Source organism: Coloeus monedula (genome assembly GCF_965178545.1).
Source record: "Coloeus monedula genome assembly, chromosome: 1".
In the NCBI taxonomy this organism is placed as follows: Eukaryota; Metazoa; Chordata; class Aves; order Passeriformes; family Corvidae; genus Coloeus; species Coloeus monedula.
The window spans coordinates 36,087,489-36,099,225 of record NC_138781.1 but is presented as its reverse complement, the minus strand read 5'-3'; the positions used below and the strand labels follow the sequence as shown (position 1 = coordinate 36,099,225).

Sequence of the window (11,737 nt, the reverse complement as noted above, 5' to 3'; positions counted from 1 at the left end):
GGGGATGGAGCTGTGGCATAAGCTTACAGACAGCTCTTTGGAGAAGGTGAACCTGAACAAGGTTTTCATTCTCTGCTTTAGGTTTATTAACTGTCAAGGTAATCACCCTAATCTGTGACTGAACTTTCTCAGGTGCTCACTGCTGTCTGTCAGAGGTTGCAGGGAGGCTGTGACACTGACCTTCCTAATGCTTTATGCAGTGTGTTTACACTGAATGGATCCCATGCCTTGAAGTATCTGGAGTGGCCTGTGGGAGCCACTCCTTGTTACTGAGCGTTTGTTCTGCATTTCCCTCCCTGTCCCCAGAGCATGAGTTTCTCCATGTAGGTGGAGGCATGGTGTTGGGTGGGTTGTAATGAAAAGCCTCAGGTGCCTACCTGGTGTCTTCATACTTGTATTTTTCATACTTGCTGCTGGTTGAAATAATTTGCCTGAAGCCCCACCAGTGTTGTTGAGAGGAATTAGAGGGTTTGGATGATCTGGATATTTTCACCAAGTAATTATTCCATTCTTTCCTACTCAGATGAGCTGTAATGTGCAGGATACTGAGAAACATTTAATGTGTAGCAGGCATGGTTGTCAGGAGTAATCCTTTAATATGTTGTGGGCTGGCAGCTTGTTAAAAGACAACTAGATTTATCTAGTGCAGTTCTGTGGCCAGGTGCCTCTTCTGTTTTGAAGACAGAGTCTGTAAAGTCCCATTAGTTCCTAAAAAAATGAGGTGGGAGGAAGTGAGGTTGTTTTGTAAATGCAGGTAGTTCTCTGCAGAGAGGGCTTGCTTTTTCCGTTGAATTACAAGGCTAGATACTAATTTGAATGTTACAGAGATCTGTGTAAAAGTTAATACTAGGTGCTCTCTTAGTAACTGCATATATAGAAATTGTTATTAAGTTGACAACCTTAATATTAGCAAGTTATTTTGCATTTTCAGCTACTTTTTTTATAATGGAATGTGTGTCTTTCAGATGTACTGTTGAATACATTTGAAAGATGCAAAGTACATAAATTAAACTGTCAATTTTCCAATAAAATAATAGTATGCCTGGGGGTAGATCTGAGTAGTATATACTTCAGGTACTATCTGAGCATTTATTTGATTATACAATTTTATGTAGTTTGTAGGTAGCTTGTATTTAAAAATTAAAAATTACCATAATGTACTAGTGTGGGGCATGAAACCAGAAAAAAACCCCTCAAAATTAATCATTTTATGCATTTTCCCTTTTCCCTACCTCTTTGTATCAGGAACTGCTGAAATGGGTTGTGGATTGAACAAACTAGAGAAGCATGATGAAAAACGACCTGGTAATATCTATTCAACTTTAAAGAGGCCCCAGGTAGAAACCAAGATAGATGTTTGCTATGAATATCGATTCTTGGACTTCACAACACTAAATGATAGTAAGTACACAGTATTTTTCTTTAGATTTTTTTTTCTATTAAAATATATGTGTTAATTGCTTCATGATATTTTTTGAATAGTAGTTAAGTTCTTAAAATGTCTTAAATTTCTGTAAGTAAATGCCTCCTCTTCAGTCACAATGCTTCCATGCAGAGATCTCAGGGAGAATTTTGTGTTAATTTTTAGCCTTACAGGTAGCTACAGGTTATCAGATTTTATGTTGTTTTACCCTCCCCCTTTCTGTTTTGTTTTCTTGAATTTTTTTGTTTGTTTTTTTACTCTGATGTGGATGTTTGTTTCCCTAATTTACATTTTATCCAACTTTGATATGATAAAGCAATTCAGGTCTGCAGGGTTATATACTTTACTTTTTTCTTCTTTCCCTTGTGCTCTCTGGGCTCTGTCAGAGGTATTTTGGGAGGCTGAAGTTAGTGTTTTCAGTTTTAGTAGCTTGCCATAAATAACTCTTAGGTGGTTACAGATACTTAAAAATGCACCCATGTAGGTGGAAACAGGATAGTGGGAGACACTAAAGACCTAAAACATCAAAGGGGTGAAGTTCAGTCTCATGCAATTTTTACCTTGTTTTTTCTCTTCTGTCTGAAATAGTCTTGTTTTAATTCTCGTGACAATCCACAGATACTCCATTTTTTTCCTTCGTGATTGACATCAGGCTTCTTTGCTAGTATTGCTCACACCATTGCCTGTGTCCTCTTTCACTTCAGAATTAGCCTGTTCTACAAGCAATTACTCCTCACACCATTTGGGAATCGGAAGCTTGAGCAGAAGGCTGGGACCTGCTTCCTGCTATATAGAAAACAGCACAGTACCAAAATCTGCTAGAGCTGGCTGGCAGGATGCCAGGTAGAGCCTCTGTGCTTTTGCCCTGCAGTGTGCTGTGACTTCTCTTGTTTTGCAAGTCAGGTCAAAGGAAAAGCCAGAGCGTGCGTCTCTCACAGTGCGAGACAAAGAGCTGTTGGTGTGTCGCTTGGTGAGGCACCTTGTGCAGCTCAGTGTGTCAGCCCAGAGTAGTGGGAATTTGTTGGGTCTTAAAACCTGCTGCAAGTAAACTTGAGTTTGAAATGGTGGAGGTTTGGAATAGGTGGTTTGACAGGATTGTGTTCTTGTAGGCAGTGTGAGAGTTGAGAAATTTTGTCTTTGCAGACTTAGAGTGCCTGTCTTCTGTGTTTGTGTTCCCTTATGTTTTTTGATACGCTAATTGGGATGCACTGCTGTTATTGAGAGCACCAAGCAAGTGGTAGAGGAATTTTTTTCCTGTTTATGTATTGCAGTTGTTTCGACATTTATGTGTTTTTATTTCAAAGTGAGCTGTTTGTGTCCTCTGATAGTTTGACAGCTTTTACTGAGATGTATTGCAAGTTGTGTCATTAGCGAAAATGAATTAATATTGAGGACACACTTCCGTGGGCTTTTCTGGAATATTCATCATTCTGTCTGTCTCTCAAATTTTAGCATGTGCATTCCCCTGTTCTCTCATGAAGTCTCATCTTTGGCACTCTATGGAGAAAGAATCAGTACTTGTGGTAGCAATGTGACTTGCCGCAGGCTCAGAGGATGTCTGGTAAAGAGCAAAAAACTAAACTCAGGCTTTCCAAGTCTGATTAAATGCATAGGTTTGTTGTAAAGTATACTTGTGTACATTTTTCTTACTCATCATAGATTGTTATATTACGATTTTAGGAGGTGTGGCTTCAAAGAGACTGTTAGCAGAAGTACTTCTGTCAGGTTCTTCAGTTTGCCAAATAGCATAAACTCTCCAGCTCCATTGAGTTCTGCTTTGGCATGTTGTATCCCCATCACTCCAGTCTCTGAACATGTCAGCAGATAGGTAGATGTGGAGGGGATGGAGCTGTTGTTCCTGCTCTTTTTCCATAGTACCACCTATGACTGTGTGCTCTCAGGATTGGCAGCTCCCTCCCTATTGTAGTCACTGGCTGTGTGAAGGCCTATGTTGCACTATGTAGTGTTGTGGCATTCCAGGTTTTTCTCATCATCACTGGTTCGTTTATGTTTTTGCTGAGAAATAATCTCTGCAGATAACTAGCATTAAAAATAAGTGTTTCACCTAAATCTGTGTGGATTCAGAGGCTTCTATGAGTGAAATGCTCCTAGCTGTGTAAAAAGAACATTTAGATTGTGAAGCCTGTCTTCTCTGAAGCTGCTTTAGCTGTTCCAGCATGTGTGTATCTCATTTTTTCCACAGGTTTTCTACTTCACTGGATTTTAAGAATAAGCCATGTTAAATTATGAATGTCGACAGAGTATTTTATTGTATTCTTATGCTAGACCTTATTTACAAGACTAGTGAGCCTGGCAGTGCAGACAGGTACTCATATTTCTCTGTAGCTTTTCTATAGTGTTGATTGCTCTGATAACTGTATCTCTCACAAGTGTTTAATCTTAATGGTAAGAAGGATGTGAATATCTCCATGTTGCAAGTGGGAGCTAATTCACAGGTTACTGCCAGAAGTTTCCCAAGTTCTTAGCATGTCCTCGTGTGTTCCAAAAGAAATTCTTGTTGACTTCAGACATAAAGGTGGATGCTGGTCATATTTGCAGTTTAGAACTGCATCTATTTCCAAATCTGATATCCAGATAATCAGAGATCAGTTCCAGAATGTGGCTCATGTTTAAAGTGCACTTTGGCAGCTAGCCGGATGTAAGATTTTGCAGCTATATGTGGGGAAATACTGCTCCCCTCTCTTGTCTCTTATCAGTTCTGTGAGCTGATTTAACTCATGTATCTGGCAGGTTATATGGTGTTTTTGTTTGGTTATCCTTGGCTGTATCTGTGTCTTCTGGAAGGGTCTGAAGAATTCTGGAGTTGGTAGAAGTGGAGGCAGTATGTTGTCAGGAAGAGAAATAGGACCTTCTTTAAATCAGCTCACACTATTGTGAACTCACAGAATCACAGAGTGAGTGAGGTTGGAAGGGACCACAATGGGTCATCTGGTCCAACCTCCCTGCTCAAGCAGGGCCATCTGAGAGCATATTGCACAGGATTGCGTCCAGGCAGTTCTTGAATTTCATCTCCAGTGAGGGAGACTCCACAAGCTCTCTGAGCAATCTCTTCCAGTGCTCAGACATGCACAGTACAGAAGTTCTGTCTCGTATTTAGATGGAACCTCTGTGCATCAGTTTCTGTCCATTGCCTCTTGTCCTACTGGTTGGCACCATGAAGAAGAGCCTGGCTCCATCATCTTCACACCCACCCTTTAGATATTTTATGCACGTTAATGAGCTCCCCTCTTGGTTGCCTCTTGTTGAGGCTGAACAGACCCAGCTCCCTCAGCCTTTCACTGTAAGAAAGATTCCCCAGACCCTTGACCAACTTAGTAGCTGTCTGCTGGACCTGCTCCAGGAGCTCCATGTCTCTCTTATACTGAGGAGGCCAGAACTGGACACAGCACTCCAAATGTGGCCTCACCAGGGCTGAGCAGAGCGGGAGCATCACCTCCCTTGACCTTCTGGCAATGCTCATTCCCTTAGCATCACTCTGTTGAAAACAGGGATAAAATACTGTCCTGATGATAATTTTTCTGGAATATTAGCTAGAAACTTCACTTGCTTGCTGTCTTTGGTTACTGTTTACCTTCTGACATACACAGCTGAAAGAATGTAGGGAAATATGCTCCTTTATTACATTTTTTTATTATTTTCTAAACTTTTGCCTTGCTTTGCACTGATGCAGATGTCCAGTGGAAAATAGCGTTTGATCACTTACTTGAGTACTCTATAAATAGTGCATAGATGCAAAAGACAGAATTAAGGTTGCAAGTGTAAGCTTCATTTTTATGTTTCCCAGTGTTGCAAATTGATTTACTTGAAAGTGAAGTGTCTAGGGAAATATTTACCAAGCTTTCAAGGAAAACAGGCTATGAAGAACCCATCGGTTTCCATTGTGTGCTACAACACTAATAATCCACATGGTTCTCCAGAATCAAAGTGGTTAGATTTGCCACTGTCCTTTACTTTTTTAAAAAGTGGGGAAAATTGTTATCAGCAAAGGGCTATCTAGTGTAGATTGGCATTTGAGGAGTAAGGGGCACTTTCCTGAGACATTTTAGAGTTGAGGTGGGCATACTTGTTTTGAGCTGTTCGCTTTATAAATCTGCTTATGAGCCTGATCTTTCTTGTTTCTGCTAAGGTGGCCTCTTCCAAGAAATCCTGGTCTGTCTTCCATGTTGTCCCTTGACAGTGTCATCCTGTGTTCTATTCTTTAGTCATCTGTACTGTCCAAAGCTTATGGGCTGCTCTTCTCCCTCACCACACCAGTTTTCACCCACAGTAAATCAATAAAATCATCACACATTTTTACTTGTGAAGAAGACATTACTATATTTGTGAATTGGGTGGCTTGTTGCTGGTTCAGCAAAATGTCAGAAGAAATGTCTTCTCACTGCCTTAGAGACAATACTAATGTTAAGTAGAAATGATTGAATTTTATAACAATAAAAAAAATCAAGGAAAATAAAAGACAGTTGCAGCAAACCTTTTGCTACAAAGCTGGAAGAGATGAATTAGGGTCTACTCTATATACTTCAGGCCTTTACTGAAAAAAACCCCAGACAACAAAAGACTGTATCACCTGCCCAAAAGTAAAAAATTGTTTCTATTTTGCATCCCTCTCCTTTTAAATAAAAGGAGATGAATAAGATCATCTTGTGCCTCTGCTATCTCCAAGTTTTATTGGAAATAAGAGGCAAATGGTGAGCAAATCTCGGGAGGATATGTGCTGGCAAATGGAATAGTCTTAATTTAAAGCAACCATGCTTTCAACAGTGACTCCATGGGGTAATCTGGTTGTTATGTTTTGTTATTTTGTTGGAAAGAGAAGTATTCCAGTAATCTGCATTCCTTTCTTGCTCTTTTTTGATCTACTTATTTTGGAAAACTGTACTTGCAATGACAGATGATACAGAAACTAAGCTAACTTATTCACCCTCTATTTCTTTTCTTTCACCTCCTGGGTTATGATGACCTTCTGAGAAAAAACAGGAATCTGATAGTAATTTATCTCTTCACTTCTCGGAATAGGGTGGAATTTTTTGGTATTTAGGGGAATTTTTTTGACTGACTTGATTGGATTTTTATTTTTTTTTTCTGCTTTGCTTTACATTCCTGTACTAATTCATTGGCCTGATGAGTTACGATAGGTTTTGGTCTTGAATAAAGTTGGCATGAAACATATGGTAGCCATGTGATGAGAATGGAATGGGGTATAAATTTTTTTAAATGGGGAAAGGCTATACTCTGAACAAGCCATTTGTGCTGTAAAACCACTAAAATCCAGATGTTTTGATGGAATGAAAAATAGCAATACTTCACATGTCCCAAAGAAGTTTTTAAGTTATAATGTGAATATATGAGCATATGGTTTTTATCCTGATTGTCAAGAATTTATATTTTTAGTTAAAAATAAATCAAAATGAAGAAAATGATTTAAAAATAAGGTTATTAATTGCATTCTAACATTCCCACCATATTTTTGCTTGAATGTTGTAAGTGTTTTAGTCTAAGGACATGTGTTTTACCAGGACAGTACTCCTAGTGTAACAAATTTACTACATACATAAAACCTTCTTATTTGAGGCATTTTGTGGGGGGTGTGTGTGTATATATATACGCACACACTCATACCCATATATATATGTATGTATGTATATATATAAAATTTAAAAGTGTATTTATCTTTCAAGTTCTGTCAAGCATATGGATACTTCACCATCGTGTTTTGGAGCCAGTTATACTGCTCAAAAACCACTTACTGCAGTGTTATGAAAACTGCTATGGCTGGGCTTTTGGTTTTTATTGTGGTTTTTTTTTTCCCCTCATACAAGACACAAATAATGTGTTGGTGGACCTTTGTAGAGGGCATTATTGTAGTAGAATCAATAGTTAATAAAATCTCCATACTGAAAGCTTCATTAATTTGAGATTAAATTTCAGTCGTGTGTAGGCTTAAATTAATAGAAACCCCCTCAGTTTTCCCCATGGAAAAGGAAAGAAGTCTGATTCAGAATTGGAAGTGTCATGCACTGGAAAGTGTGCAAGTAGAGGACAGAGAAGCATTTTTCCTGTAAAATGTGTATGCATTTTTTGTCAGGAAATTCTTTTTTTTGTAGAACATAGTACTTGTTGTTGATTTCAATGCTTACCTTCTCTTCCTATTGGTAATTTTTATTTTATATTAAGCAGTTATTTGTGACTGGCTTCTGCTTTCTGTTTCACTTCACCATTCACTTGGGGAAAAAAAACCAAACCCCAAACATAAAAAATAAACAACTCCAAGCAAGTGGCTGTGTGACTGAAAAAGGAACAAAACCTGCAACTCTGCATTTGCAGGTGTTACTAGATTTAAGACTAGTAAAAGCAAATATTTCCCCATTGGCGAAGTTATTTAATTTTGTTTTCATTTCTGTAAGCAGAAGAACATAAATTAAGTTAGCATTCAAGTTTTGTATTTCAAGTTGACCAGGCCTGTTACCACCATTTAGTCCTCAGGAGTGATGAAATAAAATTAGCATGGCAAAATATTGTTAGGTTATATATGAGATGTGATAACTTGAACCAGACTGTGTATAGATTATCTATAACTGACTAAAACAGTGCTTCAGAGCAGATAAATATGTAGCAGGTTCAGAGCAAAAAGATGATGAGCTGGAGAGGCCAATGGATTACTTCTTTGTAGCCCAGATTCTGCTAATGTTTCCCCTTTGTTAAAGCTTTGTCTGTGCACATATCCCATTCAACTTAGTTTGATTACATGTATGTGATATAAAGAATCAGCATAAGGCTTTTGCTGGATCTGGGCTTCAGTCCTTTCTATTGATGCAAATATGAAGAAATGAAATTTTTTGGCTTGGTTTTCTGTTCCAAGTGAATTCCAGTCGGTAGCAATAGAGAATCACAGAATATTCTGGATTGGAGGGGATCCCCAAGGATCATCAAATCTACCTCTTAAGTGAATGGCCCATGCAGAGATCAAACCCTCAACATTGGTTTGCTCCAGTAACCCTTCAGGACTTGCCACTGTAAGTCACAGCAGAATGAAATGTTCCAGCTGTAGCAGTTTATAAAACTCACTTGTGTGTCTTGGGAAACTTGCAATTTGACATAAAAGGAGCATTCCATATGTTAGCAGTTTAATAAATGCCATAAATTACATCATAAATGTAATTGCTGGAAAGAGTCATTAGATTTGAACTTTACTGTTTTTTAAATAAGGATGCATGACTGTGAGACATATTTTAGTTTCTAAATGGAAGCTCTACTTTCCATAATTATTGCATCTAGATCCTTGTTGTAATAGACTGCATGCACACACTTTTTCTTCTAACGTATATATATTCTGTATCTGCACATCAGGGAGGTGTGCAATACACAGATACAGGTATGTATTGTATTTTATACACATATGTCATTTGAGGGGGTAGTTCCTGGGGATATGACCTTTCAATCACTTAAATTTTGCTTTATGGCTACACTTAATTACACCACAATAGAAAGTGTGAAGAGCTTTATCTAAAGTCCTGTGATGACTGTGACAGAACTGGGAATAAGTCCTGGGCAATCCATTGTGCTGGTGGCTAGATCATGGCCTTCAAAGCAAGAAGCTGGTCAATATTATGAATTAACTATCCTAGCCCATATCTTAACAGTTACATACCTGCAGAAAAGCTGTACCATTCACATAATTTCAAATGTAAAAAAGCCTAAAGTTTGCTGACATTTCTTGTCCTCTCAAGATCCAGCTGTACTGTGACACTGCTATTTTGTGTTGGAATAATACATTATAGACTAGATGAAACCTTAGATAAAGTATGGTATGTATATTAGAACATCTTAAATATGTTAAAGAATGTGAGTATGATGTATTTTGGAGCTGTATTTTCAACCTGTGATTGGAAACAGAGTTTTCTTTTAGATGCTTTTATGGAATCCCAAGTACATCTAGCAATGTCATAACCACTCTTTCTGTGTGGATTCTGCTTGTATATTAGGCAATGGGTGTGTGTGAAACAAAAATGGACTAGGGAGGAAAGGAACATCTGCAGGATGTTCTATTTTTACATGTTTCATGTTGTCAAAAAATGTGTGCCACAATAGTCTTGTGGGTGCTAACTTTCTAGTCTGCACTCGTTCTTAGAATGAAGATTGGGTTCCTGTAATACTCCATTCTTACCATGCAGTCATTCATTTTACCTGCTGTGTTAGCTCAAGGTTCTTCTTAACATAGTTGCTGAGTTCTTGCAAGAGATGCATTCCATACATCACGTTTACACAAATGCTGTAATTCCCTAGCATCATGGAAAAAGTACAGATACTGTCTAAAAAGAGCTCTCAACTTCCAATAAACCTTTTTGTTCTATCAGCAGCTCAGGAACTGCACATGATCTTTCTGAGTGGCCGTGTCTTTTCTTTGGCCTCTGGCTTTGCACATTTTTCCAATCTTCATGTGGTTTTCTTCCTCCTGATGCTGTTCAAGAGCCAAGGAGTCAGACTTGGCAGTCTGCAAGGCTGGCAGACAGGCATTTCTGATGGAATGGTGAAATTCTTCAAGCCACAGGGGCCCAATCCTGTTTTCTCAGAAGCAAAACTTCCCCTGTGTTTAACTGTAGCAGGAGACCAAGTAACTTCAAACTTGTTACTTCAAATAGTAAAAGCCTCATGGTTTTATTGTGGGAGAGAAGTGATTAGGAGTCATCACTGTAGTAATCTGCTGAGTCTTTTTAGGACTTGTTGCTGCAAATTCCTTGAAACCATCCAGACAAAAGATAATGTACAAAACCTATGCATTATTGTTCTTAACATCTTTGCAAAATAAATTATTTTTTGTTTGGCTAAGATCTCATGCAAACAAAAGGTTTAGAATTGGTTCATCCTGAGTGGAGCATAGCCCCTTTGAGAGAAAAAAGGAACTACTGGTGTCAACTGCTCTTTACCTTAAGATACCAAAAGCACCGAACAGATGTACATTGGTTGTGCTGGATTTTTTTTATTGTTTGCATTTATATTCCTCATATTGCAGTGTGAAGAATAAAGAGTCTCTATTGTGATGGAAATGGTGTCAACATTCAGCTGTTTTGTACAGCCTGTAACAGTGTCTTGGTGGGTCAGGTCCAAGGGTCCTCACAGCAGAACAAAGTGTGGTATCAGTCTGTGCATTGTCTTAAGCCAGTAGTGTGGGGCAAGAGAAGCAGACAGCCAGGTTGGGGCAGTTGCTTCTGCAAAGTTTACACTCCCCATTAAATGCATTTGAGGGTTTTACTTTGGACAAAAGTTACATGTCCTCTTGTATACTGGACATGCCACTGCATGTGTTTCAGAGCAGCCTGCTCTGAAAAATGTGTGCCACAATAGTCTTGTGGGTGCTAACTTTCTAGTCTGCACTCGTTCTTAGAATGAAGATTGGGTTCCTGTAATACTCCATTCTTACCATGCAGTCATTCATTTTACCTGTGTTAGCTCAATAAAAATGCTCCTGTCTGGCTTGCGAGCCCTTCTGGGGGCCACTCCAGGATGTGCTGTTTTGTCCCAGTGTCTGTCTCACTCTTATGACTGTACTTGTCATTGCTCTGCCCAAGTGACGTTTGTAGAGAGATTCCACATTCAGAAACATGTCTGATTTCTGTTCTACATCTGTTCTGGGTTAGTTTTCTGTTCCTGCATTTTCATACGTGCTACCATTTCAGCTACTGCCTGATGACTTCTCCTGAATTCTTTTTGCCTCTGTGAGCACACTCCAGATGAGCTGACTACCTCCTGCTTCCTCCCTACCTTTGTCTGAGGATGAAGATGTGGACTGTGTATTGCCTTTATGAGTTTTCACTCTTCTGTGTTCTCTGCCCTACACCCACTGGGTGGTACCTACCCCTCTGGGGAGGATACCACAGGTGTGGGACACAAAGTTGGAGTGATAGGGCTAGTGCTTGCCTCTCTGCACTGAGGATGGTGTGGTAGGTCAGAACTTGCTGTTGTAAAAGCTACTGCTGTGATGTTGCAATCGTTGGATGAAATTTTGGGAGTCCAAACCTGCGTTCACAGGTGTGGCTGTTGTCCTGTTGAGTCCCATGATTGCAGTACCTGTTGGTCAGCGGCTAGGCAGTTTGGGGAGGGAGGGCAGGTTTGCAGTGGGCAAAGCCATGATCAAGGTCTGCAGTGTCATCCTGCAGACATTGTTCCAAACACTACTCCTGCAGAGAAGTTCAGCAGAGCTCAATGTCTAGAAGTGAGGAGATCCAGTCTTTTCTTGGTGGCATTTGGCTGTTTATCCCTTTTATATGGGCATATTTACTTTGTCTCTTGCCTGAC

The 11,737-nt window shown here is 39.3% G+C and overlaps 1 protein-coding gene across 1 annotated transcript in view; it reads left to right on the top strand.

Moving 5' to 3' along the window:
* Positions 1 to 1,256: 1,256 nt before the first annotated feature.
* RFTN1 (raftlin, lipid raft linker 1) overlaps positions 1,257 to 11,737 on the top strand; it is a gene marked incomplete at both ends in the record, with an annotated part of 84,665 nt that continues 74,184 nt past the window's right edge. Inside the window, one exon of the mRNA XM_082290560.1 lies at positions 1,257 to 1,401. Within this exon, the coding sequence (XP_082146686.1) occupies positions 1,257 to 1,401 (145 nt within the window). The remainder of the gene's footprint in view (positions 1,402 to 11,737) is intronic.